Below are 24829 nucleotides of genomic sequence, written 5' to 3'. Positions count from 1 at the left end.
AAAATGATACTTAGCAAAATATTCTCAGGAGTGAGGAATATCCCGTACAGGAGTGGTGGATAATTCTAATCTTCCAGTTCTTACAATTTGTTTCTTTTAAATACAGTGAGTTATGAAAACCATTCTTCAAAAAGATTATTGCCTCTTCAGTGAACTCTTGTGAGGCTATAAAATAACTGATCAGCTTTAAGTTGGTATGTGAAAGTGGGTGCTCTTGTTTTATATATATAATTAGACATGAACTGTAGGCATTTATGCTTTCCCTAAATGTAAGAATATGAGGTCTGTGCCTCCAGAGTACTATTTTTATATCTCATATTATTTTAGTACTTTAATATAAACAGATTAGTTTCTATTTTTTTGCATTCCCTGAAATTCTGTCCTGTGAAGACAGACCTGATGCAGTCTTGCCTGTGCATCTTTTAGTGAACAGATTGTGCCCAAAACACTGCCTGTTCAGACTTGTTTTGCTTTTCAAGGAGCGAAATAACATCCATTCTGTACAGGTGTTTGTGGGGCCAGGAGTTAGGAAAGGAAGTATTTGGGAGTAGGGAAGCACCGTGATATGTTCTAATATTCTTACATGATCTTAGTTACAGTTATGATTAGCTACATCCTTGCAAAATTTTAATAACTCCACTGTCTTGTAAGGAAAAATTATTTGAATATTCACAATAATGATACCTTCCAGCTTATATTTAGCAATCTCTAGGACAGGTGGTCTCAAGCATAGCTTATTTAACTTTCTAGGCTTTGCAGTGAAATTTTAGTTTTCCTCAGATTCTTTTGACATAAGTTTTTGACTTCTGATTTTTTTGATCACTTTGAAAATATTTAGGTGTTTGAAAAACATTATTTTGGAAAGCAACAAAAAATATTATTTTCCAGGTAATTCAGTATTAATTTCCAACCATCTTCCCAGTTTAGAAACCTGATGGGATATTTATTCCTCTAATTCCTTCTGTATAGATTATGAGGCCAAATGGATTCTAGTCACTGGAGACAGAGTTGTGCTAACAGTGAACTGAGCCAGAAAGCTTGAATTTGTAATGAAAACTGTCTTGGCAGCTGACATTTCTGTTCTGCTTGGCTCTGCAATAATGCATGTATAGGCAGTGAAGGCTGAGAAGGTGGCCAAGTTTATTTTATTCAGAAATAAAAATATAGTGAAAAATTTACAGCTCATTTACAGGTATGTTGAATGTCCTGCAGCGCAGAGCAGTTTGGCTGAAAGCAGCTCAATTTTTTGGTGTGTAATTTGCTTTGCCATTTAGAAATCAGCTAGGAGGTTATGTCATGCAACAGGTGGAACTGATGGGCTCCGATGCAGGCCCTATTTATTCACCCACTAGAGGCTTGCTATCTCAAAGTTGGATTGAAAAGATAGAGATGATGAAATTAAGCTTGAAAGCTGCCAAGAGTGGTGAGAAAGTCAAAAGACAAGGGAAGCTGAGCATAGTCAGTAAAACACTTCCTAAACTGTTGAGAAAATTCTTTTGACCTTCTTTGAAGGTGAAGAAAATTTTGAATATATTTGCTCCATTACATTCTCAAGAAGTGTCTCCAAATACAGAATGGGATGATTTCACCTTGAGATATGGGATTTTTCAGTTTGCATTGGGCTGCAGGAGTGGCCCTCCTTATTTTATACCTGCTTCAGATGTAATGTTTATCATGTACTGGTGGTGTGGTCTCTCTTATCAGATACAAAAAGGTAGAAATATAGATGTAAATATATAAATACATATGACACAAATGTGTGTGCTCTGGCCAATCCTTGAAGGCATGAAGCACCAGATGTTTAAGGGTATGGGAGTACTTTTCAGGGTGAAGATTGGGATAGATAGGTACAGTCTTATTTAGGGGTTAGGGACTGGATGTTTTCCAGACAAATGACAAATTGATATTCAAGCCCATTATTTAACATCGTTGGAATGCAAAAAATTGAGAAATAGAAGATTCAGTCAAATTCTACAAATATCTCAAGTCACACAAATAAGTTGTTAATTCATTTGGTGAAAAAGTTTTAAAACATGTCTAAATTAGTTTCCTGAATATCATCAAACTTTCACTTGTGTTCTCTTTTGTTTTCTAAATTCTTCTTTTCCCTTCTCTAACTTGGGAGTAGTTTCTTATTCTAGATTTAGCTGTGTTAATATTCTGATTTCTCTTTTGGGATTGAAATACCTCAGACTATTGAATGTAATACTAGCATTCCTAGAGTGATATTTAATATAAATAATTAGTATAAATATAATTACTAATATAAACAATAGGTAACACAGTGGATGTTATAAGATTATAGGAATCATTAATTATTTTACAGCTCTTTTACCTTTCTTTCTTAAACAACTTTCTTTGTTAGCAAAACCATTCTCACTGGTTTTTTTCTCTCTCTCTAAATTGTTAGAGAAAAATGCATTCTGAGTGATAACTACTGCTTGCTGAACTGCAGAGATCTTGTGCTTGGAGATGAAGAGGATAAACTGGAGGAAATAATCCAACTGCTGCCATTGTGACAAGTCAAAGATCCTTTGTGCCAAAATGAGCAGTCTTTGAGAAAATACTGGAAAGCCATTAAACCTGAAAATGGGAGAAAGAGTAAGGAGCCCAGATTCTGAACAGGAGAGGAAATCAGATGAGGATAAAAATAGTGACTCCTATTATTCAGATGAAGGTAATGCATCTCGTTCATCCAGCCAGTCGCCAGTACTAAGCTCTCCATCTACGAACCAAGAAAAAAGACATCACAAAACACAGACTTCAAACAGCCTGTTGCACTACCAAGGTGGGTAGGCAGCAGAAATTGCTGCTTTGTAACTGCTCCAAAGAGTTAATTATCTTTGAAAACTCAAAATAGAGAAAGTAGCATTATGAGCATCTACAAATACAGTTCATGTGAATTATACTACAGATGGCAGGTAGACAGTAGCTACTCCATTGAAAATGAAATTAACCTTCTCCTGCATAAAGAGAAGTTGTGGTGATTTTCAGAATTCTTCACAATTTTCTAAGCAAGTGAATATGGCTTTTATACTAACCTTCTGTTGAATCGTGCTAATGCTTTCTTTTTGTCACTGACAAAAAGCTCAAGGCCAAAAACCCAAGGCATGTCCTTGCTATGCAGTCTGTAAAAAGGAGACAATTGTTAAAATTTCCTTGACCAAATAACCTACAGATACTTGTCTTGTGGAAGTCTAGTTGACTAAGCCTTACAGGATAATACTGTAATGACTTTAAATAAACAAAAGACTGCTAATGTGACAAAAAAGAAAATATTTTTGATGAAAATTAGGTTCAGATGGAGAGTCAAAAGAAAGTTTTTCCTTCTTCTTCTCTGAGGGTAAAATATTTCCAATTTGAGATGACACAACTCCACTTTGAGCTCCCTCACAGACATAGGCTGCTTTTTTGATATTTTTTTGTGAGGTGAACATCCCTGCAAAGAAGAGTAGCACGGTTATGCAAGCCCTGGGCTTAAGTAGGGCTGTGAAGGCTTTCTGCTGCACTTTGACAGCTTGTTCTAAATAATTGTATAGTTTTTTGGTGAAGTCTTAGCATGTCCTGCCTTTCTTGGGCAGATGGTTTTGTCTTTGATAAATGCTTGATACTGTGTGAATCATTTGGTATGTGTTACAATCTAGTCTGTTCCAAAAGGTCTGACCTTAAGTGTTTAATTTGCTCAGGGAATGTATCTCTTCAGATCCTTGACAATGTGGGTATCCTGGTGCAACTGGTGTTTTGCTTCTGAACATTTCTCTGTGTTCAGAGTGGCATCTCCTCCATGGTAGTCCTGGGTTATCTGTCTGGGAGCCAAAAACAGCAGTTCCACCATGCTATTTAATTTGGAGGGGGCAAATGTGTGACCAGTTCTTTGTTTACATAGCCAGAATTGAGTATAATTATTACATGAAGGTGCTGTGAATGTCATAATACATTGTCTTGAAATACACTATCCCCCAATGTAACTGTATGATCAAAAGTACAATATTGGTAGTGGAATTTTATGAGTGGCCTAAATAAGGAGAATTTCTTACAGGGGCTGCAAGTCTAGGGTTAATGGGAACTCCTTTAGCTGGTGATAGGAGTGGCATCATTCCTGCAGTGCATGTATTAGATAATCTTTTCACACTTGAATGTGATATAAGTGTTCTTTGTAAAGGAAAAAAACACACCTTCTTTTGTTTGCCCAAGCTGTGGAAAAAAATGAGCACCAAGCAGAAAACGAATGAGTGTTTCTGCAAAATGTCTAGAGGAAATTATAAGAAGGTATTTTTAAGCTGTTATTTTTGCTGCCAAGTATTCTCAGTAGAATAGAAACATGGTGTATGGCAAAGGGGAGGAAGAATTTGCTGTCACACACACTGTCTGTGTACACGTAACTGGACTAGTGCTGTATCCCAGCTTTCAAGCCAGAATTACAAACTGCTGCTCAGTTTGCTCTTCTTTCAAACACTGATGTACCTTAAGGAATTATGTACTCTCTAATTCAGTTGTTTTAAGAGATATTTTTAGTGGATTATATGATTCATTCTTTGAGCTTGGCATGAGAGGCACATAAGATAGAAACAAAATGTTCAGCTTTTATGTGTGGTGATGCCAATAATAATAATAGCAATAAATAGGAATGCAAGTGGTGCATACAAGTAATCAGATGAGAATACTGTGTGGAAAATAACTTGTGATACAAGAATAAATTACTCAGGGAGAGCTGAATTTTCATGGGATTTATAATTTTGCTTCAGAGGCTTTTCGCATTGAGCCTTTGAAATCTGCTGTTTTGTCTGTAAGCATGGCAGCTGGATTTGAAAATACTACTGCATTTGTCTGGGAGAATTACATTTTGCATAATACATAACTGGCTAATGCTCAGCTAATTGTTGCTATTTTAAAAGCACGTGATAATTTTGTATGCATTTACAGTATAGTATTTCTAAACCATTTTAATAAACAATATCAAATATTAACAAAATATGACATTTCTGATATGATTTGCAGATGATTACTTTACAAGAGTCCTATATTAATGGCTGCAGATATTACCTCCTACAGCAGATCACAGACACAAATCTCCATTTTTCAGCTATCAAAAGGAGCATAACTCTATCATATATATGCCTTTTATTGTCTGGTTTGAAAGCTGCCATCTCTGCTAGATATCGTATGATTGTTTCAGGCAGAGCTTGGTTCCAAGGATGTCTGAATAGACAAACTGCATTGTCTAATAGTAAACACACTTTTTATTTTTCCTCTCTCAGCCACAAAGAAATTGGATTCCAAATATGCACCAAGCAAAAGAGGGACACGGTGGGGTTTCCGTTCTCAGAGCCTCACTAGGGATTCTCCTGCAAAAGATATAGATCTTGTAACAAAAAGAGTTCTTTCTGCTAGGCTGCTGAAAATCAATGAGCTCCGAAATGAACTGACTGAACTCCACATCAAACTGGATGAGCTGCAGAAGGAAAACAGGGCACTGAAGAGGCTTCAGCATAGGCAGGAGAAAGCCTTGAATAAGTTTGAAGATACAGAAAATGAAATCTCTCAGCTCCTTGCTCGGCACAACAATGAGATTAGAATATTAAGGGAGCGCCTACGAAAATCTCAGGAGAAAGAACGTGCAACTGAGAGACGGCTGAAAGATACAGAAGATGAACTGTACAGGAAAAAAACTGTCTTGCAGAAACTGAAAAAGCTATCTGCAGATAAGCACCTTGCTGAAAGAGATGACCTGGCAAAGAAACTAGCCTTAGCAGAGAGCAAGCTGGAGGACAGGGAAAAAAGAATTAAGGTGGGATGACTTTCTTTTTGCAAGAAATTCTGGTATAGATATTTCTTTCCACAATGGATTGTAATTTTACACAGCTGTGGAGCAAATTGAAAACCAGTATTTTTTGGTTTTACCCATAAGTAGAATCTCGTAAATTATTTATAAGGTGATTATATAGTTACATATAAGACAGTTGTGCATTCAAATTTCTCTTTACAAATTAAGCATATTTTGTCAGAGAATATCCTGTGGATTTGCGCTTTTAAATGTTTTTATACCTAGCAGTAACATTTCAGAACTGGGTGCAGATGTAACAACTTTATGCAATCTATTTTCTTCTTTTGGAGGGAAACAGTTTGTAAAATTTTCTGGGTATTTAGGGAACTTTACACTAAAATTCTAAAAAAAAAAATTATCTAATAATTATTTTCAATTTTTGAAGAGCATTCATACAGTGTTTGATTGTCCACTGTTCTGCACATCTAAGAGCTCAGCTGGACAAAATTACATCATCTTTTTTAAATACTGAAATATCTTTAGACTTTTTTATGGGTATCCATTATAAGAAATTTGTCTAATATATTTTAATTTCATCCAGCAAAGATGTTTATGTTTTTGTAAACATGTCTAAGCATGTCTACACTGTAAATATGTCTATGAACTCATCTTAAAAATTGTGTTAACACTATTAAATCTGTTGGTAGTTGTACTATTTTGATAGTAGATATATTTTATATATAGTATATAAATTTTATACTATTCTTAGCTTAAATTATGTCATTGAGATGATGTTAAGGTTTGGTGTCTATATTAGCAATTAAGCCTAAATTACATTACAGAGATAAGAGATCTGGAAATCCAAGGATTAAGCTGGAAACTAAGCTTTCATAAAATAAATCCCAAAGTACCAATATATAAATGGCTGAGTTAGTTAAACCACCTCATCCTGTAGTGCCACCATCTGTCATCTGTGCTTTTATGATTAGGTATTTCAGCATTTGTAATACTGGATCATGTTAAAATGAATCATACTTTAAAAAGTGAGGGATTTTCTTCTAGTTTTTTTCCTGCTTTCATCAACACAGCTTCACTTAAAACAGCTATTACAAGATGAGGGCATGTAAATGAAATCAAAATCACAAGCTAGTTTCTAGTAGAAAGGTTAAAAATTCCTTCTTGTATTCTTCCTTCTAATACTGCTCTTTCAGAGAAGGATTCTCTCTCCTACCCATCAGTAGGAGATTTGTCTTACAGATCTGGAGGTCCACTGTGGCAAGAGCCTTGCAGAAAGTACTGTGAGTTTTTATTATGTCCTCAAATCACCTCTGAGTACTGAAAAGGATAGGCTGCAGCATCTGCAGGTGCTTTGCCCCCTCAGAGTTAGGATTAAAGGTTTAAATGTATTCAGTGTTACAGCAATGGTTGAGCCCATATCTAAACTCAAGACACTGCTTTACTTAATTTTATATAAGTAATTTGACTATAAAAATTACTTCAGTTATTTAAAAATATTATTTTGTTTTAATTGAAGGACCTGGAAAGAAATCTTGAATTAAGTAGTAGTAGTTTTCAACGCGAGTTACATTCAAAGAAAAAAAAGTTGTACGAGGCTCAAGAAGAAAACAGAGTTCTCCAAGAAGAGCTTAATCAGCTAAATCAGAAGCTGAAGGTAAAATGTGAAAGGAATAGAAGTTGCTAACCATATTCTGGGATTTTATCTTCAGAAGTATCTGTAATCAGGTTTGAATAGTTTACCAGTGGCTGCACTCTCTGATGTGTACTTAATGATATACAACATGTGAGTTCTTTTTCTGCATTAGATTGAAATCTTCTGTGCTCTGACCCTAGTGTTTATAACAGGAATGTCTCTGTGTTAATCATTATTGTTAGCACTAGTTAAGAAAAGCAAGATCAAATACATAGCCAAGCATTGAGAATAAACCACAAAATCTATGGAAAATTAGATTTGAAGACTTGAATTTAAAATTAAATCTGCAGGTATAAATAGTGCTTTGTAACTAATATACTTGCATTACAGTAGGTTTGAATGAAGATTAATGTAATTTATTTGTGATATCCACATGTGTTGCTAAACGTGTGCAAATATTTATTTGGACCCCACACCACCATCATTGTTGTCCAAATTCTCAATAAAAGTATTTAAAATATTGTTATGTTCTACTTAGTTTACTCTCAATATGTTGGAGATGAACCAGTTCATCATGTTCCCAGCTATCCAGCAAGTAGCAGTAGTGTTAGTAGCTCTAAAATGTTTAGTGTAAGCGTTTTAAAATTTGTTGGTGGAGAGTTTACAGTTTGAAAACCTTTTCGCTGTCAGATGAATTCTGATAACTCACTGTTCATTTCTGTATTTGATTCAGTAAATGAGCTAAAAGTATGTCTCTATCTCTATGATGCAATGGGCCTCTGCTAACTGATACTGACTTGCCCTGTGACAAGTATCATTGCTTGCTTTGAAATGTTTAACTCTTCACAACACTTAAAATTCAGTTGTGCAGTCTATATATACGGTGTAAGTCTTGTTCATGTTTATGGAAGCACTGGCATTTAGTTTTATTTTCTTTGCAGAGATGTTTTTTTCCCCCCACCCCGTAATATTTTGCTAAGGCATTTTTTGGGGGATAGAAAGTTGTCTGCCTTCTCACAGCATAAACAGAGTTAGGAATGTGATTGTTATCCTTAAAACAGTGGATGAAACAATTATTTATTCTGTTTCTATTTATCATATCTATTTTTAATTTAATTTACAGCTTTGCTAGTGACTGGTAAATGAAATACCAGTAACTCATACCTACCTCTTCCATTCACAGGAAAAAGAAAGAGAACTTGAAGCAAAAAATATATATGCTAATCGTATGTTGAAGTCATCACCTAGAAAAGACATGGATATTGTACAAAGAAAAAGAGGTAACTTGTATAAAGCAATAAAAGCAGAAAAATTATTAGCATCACTTTGAAATGTTTCAGCTGGGTTATACCTTTTCTGCCAGTCAGTACTCAACCCTGACACTGCTTGTTCTAGCACGTTTACCTTTTTGCACTTCTTTCAACACAGCATTGGTTACAAAGCATTGTTTTTTGGTCTGTTCCATAACACAGCAGAGCCAAAACAGAGAAATTCACCAAAGAGCAGTTTTAACTCCTTTCATACCAGAAGTTCCTGGGTAGAGGAGGAGGGGAACATTGGTAGTAAAATCTCAAATAGATGATAGATAATACTTACTTGACAATAAATTAGAGAGGCTTTTAAAATATGTATCTTCACTGCTAATAATATTTTGGTAATCTGTTTTATTTATTTTTTACTAATTCAAATGTACTGTCAGTCAGATGACCTGCACTCATTTTTTCCTCGGAGTCTATGTGTCCCAGAACATAATCTTCTAAAAGTATCGGTACAGTGATTTCTTCTGGTATGACAAGACAGTCTCAAACCTTATCCTACCCACATAAATATGTGTGTCTGTGTGTGTGCTCAGACTATTTTCACTGGATCAGTAGAATCTACTTGTCAGAAGAAGCAGAAATTTATGGGACTCTTTTAAATATTTAATGCCAGTATTTCAAACAGTTTGTCTGCTGCTTGTTTTATTATAGATGCTCTGCCATTATTCCATTTTAGGTTCAGATTTTTTTAAATGTCATTCCATAGAGATAAGTATATATGTTTCAAAAATTCAAGTAAGTGAATTTTAATTTTATGAGTTTAATTCTGTGACAAGCAGTAAGACGAGTGAGATATTTTGTGGGGCTTTTTAACTAAAATTCAGTGCACTGTAATGACCCTATAAGTAGCATTGAGGTGGGGTTTAAATTATTTTTTTCAGTAGAATTTTCGCATGCATATTTTTTATGATTAGGTTTTACAGATGCCGGAAACAGCTGTATGAAACTCATCAATACTTTCCACTTTCACCAACTTCAATACAGTCTTTTGTTTGCTGCAAATCATGAAAAATGAGAGACAGGTATATAGTGAGATATTTTCAAGTGAAAACAACATCTAATTAGTTTGTATTTTCTACAGCCAACAACCAAAATATTAAAAAAGGACCACAGCTCACAAAAAGTGTACAAACCAGTGGATGCTTCTCACCAGCAGAACTTCTTCCAGAATCAGAACTTGTCTGTGGTGACACAGCAAACAAGAAAGAAGGAATTCTTCCTAAAATAGTGAGTTCCATAAAAATGTGAGACCCAGTCCAGACAATTCACATATCAGATTGTAAAATGCAGAGCTTATGTTTTAGAAAATATGTAAATATACACGTGTAAATATATAGCAAATACAATTTCAAAAACATTCTGTTCTTTAAGAAAAGACCTACCTTTCTAAAAACATACTCAATTTTTTTAGAGAGTTAGTCATATTCTTTGTCTTACTGATAGCCATTAGCTCAATTTTTTTTTTCTGCCACTGTTACTTCCTTGAAGTTTTTAAGACTTCATTTTCACCCTTTTTCTTTGTTTCTAATGCTTATTTAAGGAATCTGTTAAACAGTGATGGCTGCCTTCTCTCTGTTTTCTCTTTGGTCTTAATTACGGTTTCTTTTACTTTCCAGAATTATTTCACAATGCAAAATGTAACATTTCCTCTTATTATCACAGTGCTGGTATTTCTTCTGACTTTTCAGCTTTGTCAATATGCTTGGGGTTTTTTGTTTTTCCATTTCCCCTTTTAGTACAAAATAGTACCAATTAGAAGTACTGCTAACACTTTTGTGACCCCAGGCTAAAATCAGAGATTGGTAAGGTATTACGAATCAGAATGACATATCTGATGAATCAGATTCTGGTACAAATTGTACAAATTCTGATTACATGAGGCTAGGACCTGTTTTTCAGAAATAATGGTCTGAGGATGGTCTTGGCTGGCTTCGTGTTAGGGCTGAAGCTTTTTCATGGCAGTTTCATTTGTATGTTCTCTCTTCCCAAACCCTTTCTGTAACTATGGATGTAGTTTAATGTATTCTTCCAGTATATACTTGGGTGTGTGAGTTACAGAACCACACAGTTGGTACAAGTGCAGCTCATGGAGTCCAGCTGTGTGTTTTCTGTATGTCTATTGCTTTAAATAATGTAAATTAGATTTGGGTAGTCTAGGCTTTCATCAGTTTTTAAAGTTAAGCATTTTGAATACCTGGCCACCATCTCCTTACATAGTTTATATTTTGAATATAACAATGATAACCTTGTACATGAAGGGAAAATACTTGAAGGTATATTTTCTTTGTTCATTAAGTAGTAGCTATTTCTTTTAGAAGGGTATTTTTAATCTAGAAGTTTATTTTGTTCTAAAATAAGCACAATCTACAAAGTTAACTCCCATATGTTGGACTATGCTGACTTTATCTTCACTTCATTGCCACTACTTTTTGGTGTTAGTGATTTTTACTGCTGTTGTTAATATCTTTTCTGCAGGTTCTTGCCTTTTACATATGTATGTGTAGTAACTAGCTAAAATTGTCATCCGAGATTAAAGCTTTCTCTTTGATTGTTTGTTACTTAATAGTCCATAAATTTAAGTACCAAAATGAAATTGTCTGAATCTACAACTCACTCACTTGAGTTAAAAGGTCAGATTATACAAGTATAGGGCAACTAATTGCTTGCTTGTTAAGAGAATATGATGGTGAAATGTGGCCTTCTATTAAACTCTGGTTTCTATGGAGAACCACCCTGAAAGTGGTAGTTTTGCTTTATGGCACTGGAGATGCAACTTCCCTGAAATGGGCAATACAAAATAGAGTTGAATGTCTGTTCATTTTGTTTCGGGTATATATAAGTATACTAGAGGTGATAATATTCTGGGGCCAAACCCCTGGGTCATCAAAGCTGGTTTGGTTTAAGGTGACTTACTCATTTTATGTTTAGCAGTAAGGATGTGATTTCAGAATGATATAGAAGTTCTTATGATTTTGTTAGGTTGTTTATTTTATTGACTGTTTTTGTCGATCACCTTCAATTTTCTATTAATTTATTTCAGGAGAAAGAAACTCAAGTGAAAGGATGGAAAGAACAAACAGAACTCCTAATACAAGAACAAGACAGGGAGAGGGAAGAGAAACTGAAACATTTTCAGGAAATACAGTCCTTAGAAGAGAGGGTTCCAAAACTTCCTGACGGTAAGGAAATGGGCAGCTGAAGGCTGAAAAATGCACCATAGAATACTAATGAAGTGAGGCTGCTGGTTTCTGGTGAGAAGAGCAAAATGATTTTGCAGAGATCACTACAGTGGAAAATTATTTTCAGTTACATTATGCAAAGAAGAATCAAAAAGAAATACAGGATATAGAATAATCCATGTCCTGTACTCAGCTGTGATTAAGTATGCAGCAGCAAAAAATGCTGTCCACAGAAAAGTATTGGAGACTGAGAGATAGTGCTTTACAAAACAAGAATGACATAGAAGATAAATGCTGATGTTATCTCTGACTTGCTAAATGTTATTGAGGTAGGAAGTAGATTTTTACTATTGAGATTTGATTTACTATTTTTACTATTGTTCTATTATAGTAGAACACATGTGTTTTCCTTAATATAGCCTTTTTTTTTTTTTGCAGTACTTTCTACTGACTTATATAATTTTAAATTTTAGTTTCTCTTTTCCGGTCTGGTTATCTGAATCATTTGGTGTGGCTATTTGAGAAATGTCAGTTTCTATCATTACGTATTAATATTGCTTTTTTATTAATTTGTTTTTCACAGCATCTTAATGACTTAAGTCATTAAGACACAAGTCATCTCAGGTATTTTAGACGGACTGCACCCTGTCATGTTAAAGAACTCTTTCAGTGATTGCAGTTAATGAACAGTAGTACTTATTCTATATGACAAGAATTCTAAAAATCTATAGCTGCTTTCGGAGGGAAAATCTGTGAAAAATCTTCTATCACAACTTACATAAGCCAAGAATCTGATTTTATGTCTCTGAATAAGATCGTTACCCATCATATGGAATAAGCTGGTATTTCCCCCACCTTACAGACAGAAACATGGGGTTTTACTTAACTTGTATAATGATCTGCTATTGAAAAAATATCTTTGTTAAACAAATGTTAAATTAACTGAACTACTGCAGTTGTTTCTGAAATCCTGAGCCAAAGTACAGTAGATAATACAGAACTTTGTGAAAGCCTAAGGCAGAAATTTAAGTAAAATGTTCAAAGGAGAATGCCACTATGTTGGAGGGACCAAGTAGTCATATTCAACTTTTGGCCAAATATACATCTGTTATCTTGGGGGAAAAATATTTTTAAGAGAGAAATATTTGGGAAGCTTCCTCCTTCTTCTACACATAAGCATTTCTAGGTTCTGTCCGTAAGTTGCTGTTTTGTACCTTTGGTGTCCCTTCATAGCTGTGCACAGTCACTCTGAGTCCAGGCAGTTACGCACAGAGCACTCATGTAAAGGCCTTTTCTGTATGCAGCTGATGTAGGGTATTTTAAATCACTCACTGCTTGAAACAGGTGATGACTCCTATGACTTTGAGGCCTGATTACTTCACAGAAATAGTTCCCTTTATGAAAAAAAAAAGAACCCACACATACATCCCAGGACTGTCCTAATGTCAGCAGTGGTGAAAAATAAAAATAAAGTACAGTGCAAATCAGAACTATTAAAATCAGTAATGTTGTATTCATTTTCATTCAAACTCAGGAAATGGGAAGGCAATTGGCAGAAATCAAAGTGCTTTGAAAATTCTAAAGCATGGGTAATGTCCTTTGGAAGATGATAGTAAACTTTGATATCTTATCAGAAAACCAGAAGTGGATTTAGTTGCAATTTTTGAAGAATTTGTTCTTGCAACAGGAAAATGACATTGTACATAGAAGAGCATGTTAAAAACTCAATGGCTTTTACTTGCATTATTTTCAAAATCTTATAAGGGTATTTTAAAATTAAAACATTTAAAATATTGTTCAAACATTTTTTTGCAGAGTGGCAAAGGAAAGAATATGACAAAATTAAAAAAGAAAGCAACTTTTTATTGGATAAAGAAGATAAAATAAAGATGGAGACAGAAATCCACAAACCTGAAGTAGAGAGAGAAAGCACTGAAACACTGGAAGAGCGGCGAAAAAGAGAGTTCTTGCTTGCTAAAATGCAAGAAATAGATAGAGAAATTCAAAATACATCAAACACAAAACCAACTTCCCAAGCACTACTTATAAATACAGCAAGAAAATCTGATTCCCCAGAGAAAAAAGAGAAAACAAATCCATTCTTTGAGATTCCCGGGAAGGTTACTAATGGATTTCCTGTAAAGGACAGCCAGGATGATGGCACAAGAGCACAAGGGCAGAAGCAACGAAGCGTAAGGACTGTAGATTTAAATAGTGAGTTAGCATTTGGTAGTTATGTACCTTCCTTTGGGAAGGGATCAGGGAGACCAAGTTGGCTCACTCAGAAAAGTGACAAATTAGAAGAAAATGTTAAGGAGAATGCAGATTTCGATACTAAGAAAGAAAAGAAGTCCAATTTAATGGAACAACTCTTTGGAAGCAGTGCCAGTACCATTCTTATTTCTAAAAATAACAATACACCACCCTTGGGCATAGATTGGGACTCTAGTAGTAAGCCTTTTGTTGATAAAAACAGTAAAGTCAAAGTAAAAGAAGACAATGGGCTTTTTGGTGAAGGAAGAAGCCTAAACAGACACCGACTGCAGTACACTACAAACAAGCCAGGATTTAATACCCTTGGTTCTTTAGAAGATGACGTTGAAGAAGTAGTCTTACAGTGATCGTGTTTTATATGTTTCATATGTAAATACTGAAAAACTATTTTCTTGTAATGCTTATTAGATATAGATTTGAAATATTTCAGATTTATTGTAAAGCCATATGAAGGAATAATTTACATAAATGGGTATGTGTATAGAGGAGAGATCCAGAGGAGAGATGCTTGGGGGTTTTTTACCTGTATTTTTGCCTGTAGGCTGCTCACAGTACACTGCTTTTCATTTGGAGTATTTCTTTTTGGCCTCAGATACTTTCTTTCTTGGGCATTTGGAGAACCTTTTAACTGTGCCAGGAGAAGGCATGTGTAATATCAGTCATGAAATGAGTATAAGAGACATTCTTAGGACTAAGTCTCTTAGAAAGAGAGTATTTTACACTGCTGTCATGTTATCTCAGAAGAATATCAAAAGAAGCACAATTAACTCAGGAACAGCTGCTCTCTCCTTTTGCATAGGTTTTTGTGAACCTTATTACCAAATGTGTAACTCTTCTCACATATTCAGATTATATTTATTATACAATGCCATCTTTTGTAATTTCTAGATTTTCTATGTAAAATTCCAATCATTACTATGTAATTTTTTAACAAAATTGTTTTATTAAATGAGTTGAGTAAATTTCTTGTGTGTAGATCATCTTTAACACAAAGTTCTGACTTCTTACATCATATTATTGATACTGGGGGTGATGCCTTGTGAAGGCTGACCCAGAACAGAGACTAGACAGAGTTAAAGTAGATTTATTAAAAGGCCTCAATGGATACACCTTGGGCAGTACAAGAGCCCAGCCAGGGCTACACCCAAGATGAACCCAAAATGGTCACAAAATGGACGACTGGTCAGGAGGTCTCACACTTTTGTAAGTTCTGGTCCATTTGTATATTGGAGTTAATTGTCCAATTATAGCTTAAGGTTATGAAGTCTCATCCTTCTTGTTTTTCTCTCTTCAGTCCATGTCATTTATGCTCTTGGGCCTGAAATTTGGATAATTTGTCCTTGGTCCACAGCTAGAGAATGAATTGTTTTGTCTACCTACTCTGTGAAGAGAGCTTACTATCCCCTATTTTGAAGCTCAGAACTATTCACTAAAGTAGTATAGAATCTGAAAAACATAAAAGCTAAAACCTAAGGCATCAGTGGGGAGTTGGTTGCAACTTCACTCGTGATGTTATTTACTGGTTGGTGCTGTGTACACAAATGGAAAAGATAGGCAATGAAGAATTTAGTAGAAGCATTCCAGGAAATAAGCTGAAGGTCATTCCTTAAACTGAAGGTTATTCCTTACTAGAACAGAGATTTTCTCTGATATGCTCCCTCTGAGCCTGATTCAAAACACACTAAAAAACAGAGAATTCTTACGATTCAAAGAGGTATTGAATCAAGATTTTTCTGAACACGAGATTTTTCTTCTGAAGAGAAAGGGTAGTGTTTTCATTATGCAGTAACTCACTTTGCTCCTCTCATTCAGAAATAAAATTAGTCACAGATCTAGATCCAGGGTGTGGGACTGTTCTCAGCAGGTGCCCAGTGGTGAAGAGCAGCTCATGTTCACCTGCTTGCTTGCAATCCCAATTATATTCACTGTAATACTACAGAACTTATCTGGCTCATTTTGCCTGCAGATGGTCAGAATATCAGAAATACTTTTACCAACAACAGTGAATTTAACTCTGTGTTACTTTCCTGTAATGACATTTTGGGGTGAATACTGTGGTGTAAGAGGTAGGAGAGGGCTGTGGTTAAACACTGTGGGTACTTGTGACTGGATAGTTACTTGTCTTGTCTTGCCTGTGGGTGGTGCTGCCCTTCTGGAAGTGGGTGCTTTTCTCCTGAAGATGACATTGAGGATTCTTTCTTTTTATTTCCTGTAGTTGAGGATTCTAAGGCGTAAAACAATAATGTATCTGCTGCAGGTATTAAGGATTGTGTAGTGTATAGAGGGGACTATTGATTTTGTTTCTTTAGAAGTCAACTCATTAACAACTGGCAAATTCCAGCTATAGTGCTGAACTGATGTGCCCTATAGTTTCAATTACAAATGCATAGTTTCTAAGCTATTTTTTATTATCAGCCCCTTCTTAAGCTCACAAATATTCACATCCTATTACCAGCCTCTTCCTAAAGCAAATACTGTGGTGACTCACACCAAAATTAAAAGGTGTATCTGCGTTAGGAAGGTGAAAATAAATTGATCTGATGGTAACAGTGTCACAGGTATAATTTCCTTTTCCTCTCATGGCTGTCCATCTCTACAGTTTATTCTTTTCTCTTGCTGCACTTTCTACTTTTAGAGTTACTAGCCAAAATACCATTACAGATAAAATGTGTGAAAGCAGAGATAATCTTCTGATTGTGGGAGGAAACATTTGTATCCTTGTAACATCTTTAAGCAGCATTTCTGCTGTAGAATAACAGTTTTCTGCTCACTGGAAGAAACTTTTGCAAGGTCGTAAAAGGCTCTGTAGACCTTACAAATGGGCACATTGATCCCCTGTAGTCCTCTGGACCCCTAGTCTCAGCTGCTGTAGCTGGACAGTCTGCATGTTGCTTTTAGTGGGAGCAGTGTCTTAACAGCACTTGATTGACTGCAAAAAAATCCACCTTTTGCAGTAAAAGGTAGGTCACAACAGTTTTGATGACGATTTGTGTATGACTTGATGGTTTTGTCCAGTTGTAGGTTCTGTTTGATGTTTAGACCATATGGCTGTTACATCTGTTGTTGCTTTCCTTCTGAACCATCAAAGGTGATGGAAGAAATTCCTCCATTCCAACAAGGAAGGATCATTAAACTTTGACTAACAGTTTTAGTGGAATATTCAGGGACATTATTACTGCCCTGGAAAAAATGGTCTTACAGTTCTTATCCCCAAGAGAGTAGTCATCAAGCAAAAGTATCTGAGGAACATCTGATGAGGATGGTCAGGTGTCAGGGCTCACCTGACAGAGAAAACAGGAAGATTTAAGAAGGAATATTTTTCTCTTTAAAAGAGAAGATGAACTGGTGAGTGTGTCAGGGGGAGTATAATAGATGTTCTGTAATCCAGAAGAAAAGTAAACCACTGGAGGAGAACTTGGGAGACCCTTCACAACTCTGAACTGAAGCCTCTCAGCTGAGGTAAGAAAAGGGAAGCGGGAAATGTTTAACATCTTGAATATTTTTCCCAGATCTGTGGAATAGTTGTGCTAGCTAAAATGTGGGAACAGAGGGGGAAGTGATTTTCCATAACCTTATGAGATCCTATGTTTGTGATTTTGCTGCTTCTATTGCACCCGTCACCTAAAGAGGTGAATTGCAAATCTGTGATGTTTCCAAAACGAGGACGCTCAGAGAGCATGAGCTTAGGGTACTTGGTAGCCTCAGGTTCATTGCTGGTCCTGAGACAGGGGTATTATCCAGCCAGGCCTAAGCCTATTTGCAGTGTCAGGAGGTGGGACAGAATATCTAATCTGGCATGTTAGGAGTATGAATTTGTTCTTGGGACAGGTGGCTACAGGAGCATCACAGGGCTTTCACTGATACTTGTGCTCTACAAAGTGCTTTGGGTGAGCCTTTGCTATTCAAGAGAATAGTAATAAATTCTGCATGTGCTCTGGAGCAGAGACCAGCACAAACCAGTGCAGCAGACACGAGTGCCTTCAGGAGAGTCATGGCTGCAGGAAGGGAGGTTTTGTTCCCAGCATTGCACGGCTTTGCTAAGCCTGACCTACTCTTGTTCCAAGATGACAACTTTAAGCATAAGAGGTGCCTGGGTGACATTGCTCATTTATAAAATTCCCTTTTGTTGGATCAAATTTAATGTGGTCTCCTGTTTCGAATTATCTCTTTGATTAGCTGCAAAGTTTTGATGTCTGCAGGAGGAGAACAATTGCATCAGTGTGTGCTGTCAGCCGGGACTCGTGGCTGCTGGGGAGTTGCTAGGATACCTCTCTAAAAGGTACGATTCACTTGATTAACCACCAACCCAGTTTGCATGAGAAATATTTTTCCTATCTTTGTTTTGTGCTGGCATCAACTGTGCATTAGATGTGCATGTGTGTTTAGAGCAAGCTACAGGTTGATTTTCAAGTGTGTCCATTTCCTCCTTTTGATATGCAATAAAACCCTCTCTGCTTCACAGCAAAGAATCCAGAGCAGTTACAGTAGCAATTCCAGTAATCTGTAAAATGATCATTGCTTCCAGAGGGGAACATCTCTAGGAACAACCTAGAAAACCAAGGGAAGGTTTGACTTTGGATATGCATTTTTGGCATTATAGTTAAAGCTTCACTTTATATCTGTGAAGATGCAAGGGAATTTTCATCTCCTATGTATTATTTTCTTTCCCCACTCTGAACAGGGAGTTAGACCAGATGACCTGCCAAGGTCCCAACCAAAACTATTCTATGATTCTGTCATCTTTGCCACATTCCTCTGGTATTAATGCTCCCTTCCAGTGGAAATGCCTTGCACAAAGCTGCTTCATTCCACTTGCACAAAGTTGTCTCAGAACACCTCCTGTTTGCCCGTCTGTTCCTGAATATGAGAGTATTGTATTCAGGATGCAAACCCTAACTCAAGTCTCTCCCCAGTAGTTGCTTCCTACATGTTTATCTTTCCAATGCCTTCTTTTTACCTCCATTTTCCATTTTCCTGAAACATATTGTTCAAACATTAGAGTATCTTGCCATCAATTCTGTGAATCCTCTCTTGTCCCACAACTCTCTTTCTACACTTTCCCTCAGACTTCCATAAACTCCTTTTGCGGCTTCCACCATGTCTTTCCTCCAATGGACTATCATTCCTTCCTTCTGTCTGAACTAACTTCTGCTTTTCATCCCCTAGGCATGACAGTTATCCTCTCCCTACGTTCCCTTTATCTCCTCTCCCAGGTTTCGTTCCCCACTCTCAAGCTCCCTGCCAGCTGTGTTGTGCTATGTTCCCTCTCACCTGTGGGTGGAAGTAGTGTTGCAAGAGGGTAGGAAAGATGCTTGAAAGGGATGTGACCTTATTTTGGAACTGAGTTGCCCACACCGGAGCACTAAGATGCAGGTGCTGGAGCACTCTGTCCAGCGAGCAGGTACCAAGATATGTGTACCCAGCCGGCCTGGGTACCCAGAGCACAAGGCTTGCCTGCTCAGATGTTCTCCTCGGTCTTCTGTTCACTCTTTTAACTGAGGAGAGTGGCTAGCTTTGGAAGTGCCATTTGTGTCCTTTAGGAGCTGCCAATCTTCTCTCACCTCTGCAAGTCATTAGGAATTCCTCACTGTCCTTTCTTGCCTTGTTGAAACTGCTAAGTGCTCCAGGCTGTTCTTCCCAACATCCTTCCTCAATGGCATATCTGTTTTAGTCTAGGTATAGATCCCCTGCTATTCCAAGTAACCTAAAATGCTGCACATTGCTGTGCTAGGATCTTGATGACCTGCTAATCTGAGTGCCTCTGACAGCCCTTCTGCTGATCCTCCTGCTGCTCCCACATCCCAGCCTTCCCAGTCGTTTTCCCTTTATGCAGTCTTCCCGTTTCCACTGCTGTTCTCTGTGCTGTGATATATTGGGAGTCATGGGACTCGGGCTATGTGCTGCTGTGTTGTGCAGAGCTTCTAACGAGCTGTGAGCTTCACAGTTTGCTGCTTAATAATTCTCATGGTAGCAAGGATGGATAACGCAGGTGCTGTTATTCACTAGAGATCACTTAATTACTAGTACTCAGCATGAAAAAATTGTGTTCAGATTGGCAAAGGGCACACACTGAACTCCTATACCTGACCTTCCTCTTGCTGTACAGCTAATTCTGGCTTTGAATTCTCAGCTGAAACATCTTAAACTGCCTGTGTGAACCAAGCGCCTGATCCTTGGGGAATGATCTTTGTTTAACAAGTCAGCATTAGTTTGACTGGTACATGGTTTTCCTTGTCTCATAACCCATCCTGTACTGTAACAACAGCAGCACCTGGGTTTCAGAGACATTTTTGACTCAACATGCTCTCTAAACCTACAGGTCTCATGTCACCCATGTGAAAACCCTGAGGAAATGAGAGGTGAAAGTGGCCTTCTCCAAGTCACATTGGCTGATGGTAGAAGTTAGACTAGGAATTTCCACATTGTCCACTTGTATTATAAGGCATTGTCCCCAATTTTGTTTGTGTATGGGCATCGTCTATCCAAGTCTCACGTATAGTGCAGTTCTGGAATGAGCTGTGTGCAATTTTTTTTTTTTTGCAGAAAAGCATAAATCTAAGATGGAAACATTCCCAGGATTATTCTAATGTCTTCTGAAAATCATGACTCTCTGATATTTTGCTTGTTCCTAGTGACTACACCACAAATGCTGGCATATGTAAGTAACATTTGTGAGCAAAAGATGTAGCTTCACCTTATCTGGTAAATTACAGCATCCTCCTGATACTACACCTGCTATTCAGTGGAAAAAAAAAAACAAAACATGGTTAAAGCTTGAGCATGATCAACATTTACAAGATTCACTGGAAATACTTAATTTTAAGCAATATTAATATTTTTATCTTCTCATCAGTTATAAATTACACTCAGGGTCTAGAGTTTCTCCAAAATGTAATCAAGTAAATCCTGATTTTAATGAGTGGCAATCACTAAACCTGGGAATAATTGTCCTGACTTTCTTAGCAGCAAGGCACTGCAGCACCTCTTGAATTCAACACAAGATTAATCTTCCTGGGGAAGCAGGCTCTTGTCCTGGAATAATGTATACCCATGTATAAGATCTGCACATCAGTACATTGGAGATCAATAGCTCTCCTCCTGATTTGTCCAAATGATGGTGCAATCAGCCTGAGCTCAACTGGAAGATTGAGACAAAGTGTATGTTGCTGTTCAAGCTACTTCATACTTCTTGGAAGGGAACATGTTGTGTTTTATAAGTGAATCGCAAAGTAATTGAAGGCTCCTGATGGCTAAGGTTGAGACAAAGCACCGCTTACAGTGCTCGGGTTGCTCTCTGGTGCTTGTTCACTCACATGCTTCATTCCTGAGTAGCTCTTGTAATCACTGTCTGTGTACCTGCTGCTGTGCTGTGTTATCATACACTCACACAATGGGCAAGGTTGGAAGGCACCACAGTGGGTCACCTGGTCCAACCTCCCTGCTCAGGCTGGGTCATCCTACATCACTTTGCACAGGATTGCATCCAGATTACCTCGAGGAAGGCTGCACAATCTGTGCAAGAATTATTTAGCTCAGATTAAAGTTTTATGAAATATATCAGGGCTCACTTTCACTTGTACAGACTGTCCTGGTAGTTCAATGTACCTTTCTTTCCTTAGCCATATCTGAGGTCTTCATCCCAACATTTATGTTGTTTGGGACAAGGATGCTTTCTTACCATAAGCAATAAATGTTTGAAAAAAGCTTTCCACAGGCTTCTTTCCCATATTCAGAAGAGATATTAATGACTCTGCATTTTATCATCTTACTGATGATTTAAGTTGTTGCACATAGGCTGTCGCTGAGTTGTTCCATGGCTGCACGGGCAGTAGGTCCCACAGCTGCGAAGCTTTCCTGTGTATCACACGAGTTCCCTTTAGAGGGCACCATTGACTTCCCTTAAGCCTACACTGGTGTTTGTGCTTGCTGTTAACGTGGCTTGTTACCCCTCTGAGGTTCATTTCAGTATTTTTTTGCTCTAAATATTTTGGATGCTCTAGGCTACTGCACATTATCTACTGTGTGCAAATAATTGACATAAAATGCACCTTGTAATAGACTTCTGAGGCTTTGGCTATGATCATTTTCTCAGCCACCAAGCAAAATGCTGGAAGGAACACATGCTCCAGAATGCTGAACTGTGTCTTCTCACAAAAGCCTTAAAAGGACTGGAAGGCTCAGCTTCAAAACATAGAGGCCAGCACAAAAGTGAGACTTCTCTTCTACTGTGTGGTCTGGGAGATGCAGTCTCCCTCTGTCACATCTCTGTGACTAGATCTGCAGAGATGTAGTGGATTCTCCTTCCCTACAAATGGAGCTGTTTTACAGCAGATGGAATGTGTCTGCAGACAGATGTTTCATTTAATCTTCCTCTCTCCCATGCTCAATGTCTTTCTTTGTGTGCTGTCCCTAAGGTGGGCAGGACATGGCTGCATGGTCATCTTACTTCATAAAGTGGTACCAAATGAGCACAGCTTTAGGGGGTTGTTTGTGATGTGTGTTCCTTTCTAGAATGAAGAAGTTGCTTTTAGATTTTTAAATCTATATTTCTGCTTCTTGTCTTTAATGAAGAAGTATGGATATCAGCGAGGTATAGAAAGTGCCTACTATAGCCTCACAGCTTCAGGCAATGCACGGTTCAAGGGAAGTCCACAGTGATGTAAGCTGGATAATTGTGAAAATAAATGTCTGCTCTGCAACAAAAAAGAGATTTTAGAATTGAACACTCAAAAGGATGTAACTCATTTTTCCAGACAATTATTGTAATTTCATGAAGAGCATCCAACAAAATAGTCATTTGGATGCTTACCTGGTCTCTCACTCCTTATTATTGCTTATATCCTCTTCAGTGCAATTGCATCAACATGGTCCTCATACGTGGGTTTATATTTTCTTTTTATGCAGTTAATCAAGTGCAGGGCTGCCTGAGCCTTCCTCTAATATTGCAGAAGACTGAGGACTGTTCAGTGTTTGCAGCATCTGAGCTGGGTTTTTGATCATGCTCATAACGTTGTCTTCTTCATTGGCTTGAAAGGTGACCATGGCCCCCAGTGGGAGCAGCTGACTGGTACAGGCAGAGGGACAGGACTGGGTTGAAGGACAAAGAAAAGCCCGGGTGGGGGTGTAAAAGCCATCCTTTGGGGGATTGCACGGGGGTATGGCAAGCACCACGGAGCTCTCATAGGGTAGAAGCAGTAGGTGGAAGGCAGCCCAGAGATGTCCCTAGGTGTGTAATCCTGTGAATCTCACCAACCCCTCACTTTCCTCTTCTTCCATCCCTGTCATGGGTGATTTTCATAACACCCAGCAGATTAAACCTCTTATTCAGCAAACTCAACATAATTTTATCTTGTGTCAGTGGCACTTACTGTTACATTGTTGCACCTCTATCCCCAAAAGCTTTTCAGCCTCACTCTTACAACACACTGAAAACATCAAATCTCTTCTGAAATGTTACAAACTGTCTTTTTTTTTCCCCTAGTTAAATCAGCAGACCCAAGATGGAAGAAAAATCTATTTCTACCAAACTTCTAGTTTATTTATGTAGTCATTGATGGCAGGCATGTTTACATCTCTGTGATCCTAAACCTTAGGGAATTGCATTTCATTTCAGGGCTGCTGGGTCTGCAAAATCCCATGAGATTTTTAGCTTTGATTTAAAAATAAACAGGGTGATTTTTTTTCCTATGGTTGTGGTGCAAGCCTTGAAAGATAGAATTTGGAGACCTCAAAGAAAAGAAAGCATATTTAGGAGATAAAAATATATGATTAAATAATAAAAGTTTCCAAGTGCATATTTCATCTTGTGCCTTCTTTAAAAAAATATTTTCATTTTCATGACAGAAGGTGACAATTCATGATTTTGGATTTCCTTAGAGAAAGGTTTCTTCAAGTCCCCACCAAGATGATCACAAGTTTCAGTCTGGAATACACCATTACACTGAATGCTGTGTTCTTCCTACGTAAAAGAGGATGTATCCAATTAAATAAATCTAGATTATTGGTATCTCCACCTTACAGGAGGAGAACAAATACACAGAATCTGACTCTCCCACAGCTCCCAGCTCCCAGGTACCTTAAGGGAGCCATGCAGCTACTACACCCACTTTGTCCAATTTCAGACTTGAAGGGCCACGTTTTAATCTTGGCTCATATGGGAGCCAGTGGGGTTGGTGACAACCTCTCTGAAATCACAGGTTCTTTTTACATTTATTCCCCTCTCTTCCGAAAGGTGAGAACAGTGGTGTGTCTCAAAGTATGACCAGTTAACTTAGAAGTAATTGTAACCCTTTCTGAGATCTTCCTCCTCTCACAGTTCAGTGGTCTGAGACACCTCAGAGTTGAAAGTATTCCAAGTCGTACAGTCCAAATTGAAATGAAATCAGTTACCTGCTGATCTCAGATGTTTCACCTGCTCTGTTTCAAAACCATTTATAAAATACTTGACTCTCAAACCAAGTTCAAGAGCACTCAGGCACCTGATCTGCTGGGAAAGCAGTGGACAGTAGGTTCTGAAACACTCCTGAGGCCACAAGTATGGAGCATCCCTGAGTGAGAAGGGCCCAGCGGGCTGCAGCAGTGTGTGGGTGGAGCACGGATGCTGTATGTGGTATCTTGTGTTTATCTCATTAGCTTGCTGCTC

At 37.5% G+C, this 24829-nt stretch overlaps 1 protein-coding gene and 2 long non-coding RNA genes across 5 annotated transcripts in view; 2 read left to right on the top strand and 1 right to left on the bottom strand.

The window, feature by feature from the left end:
- The first annotated feature begins 970 nt into the window (after nt 1-970).
- Nucleotides 971-15149, top strand: LCA5 (lebercilin LCA5). Its single transcript, XM_068183920.1, has 8 exons — nt 971-1192; nt 2413-2788; nt 5259-5788; nt 7299-7436; nt 8599-8695; nt 9816-9961; nt 11775-11913; nt 13729-15149. Exons 2-8 carry the CDS (start codon nt 2590-2592, stop codon nt 14532-14534), a joined length of 2055 nt encoding a protein of 684 aa, XP_068040021.1. The 5' UTR covers nt 971-1192; nt 2413-2589; the 3' UTR covers nt 14535-15149.
- A 1282-nt stretch (nt 15150-16431) lies between these two features.
- The window catches only part of LOC137470478 (uncharacterized), a 39814-nt gene continuing 31416 nt past the window's right edge, over nt 16432-24829 (top strand). For all 3 annotated transcript variants that reach the window (XR_010997085.1, XR_010997084.1, XR_010997086.1), the window contains exons 1-2: nt 16432-17646; nt 18364-18466. This is a non-coding gene — a long non-coding RNA (uncharacterized lncRNA). The remainder of the gene's footprint in view (nt 17647-18363; nt 18467-24829) is intronic.
- LOC137470479 (uncharacterized) lies at nt 20736-23235 on the bottom strand. The gene is made up of 2 exons (XR_010997087.1): nt 22236-23235; nt 20736-20919 (listed from the first exon to the last, which is right to left on the bottom strand). It is a non-coding gene; the product is annotated as an uncharacterized lncRNA (long non-coding RNA).

This window comes from Anomalospiza imberbis, chromosome 3 (assembly GCF_031753505.1).
Source record: "Anomalospiza imberbis isolate Cuckoo-Finch-1a 21T00152 chromosome 3, ASM3175350v1, whole genome shotgun sequence".
Classification (NCBI taxonomy): Eukaryota; Metazoa; Chordata; class Aves; order Passeriformes; family Viduidae; genus Anomalospiza; species Anomalospiza imberbis.
The sequence above is the reverse complement of the archived record's forward strand: the minus strand, read 5'-3'. Positions and strand labels throughout refer to the sequence as shown.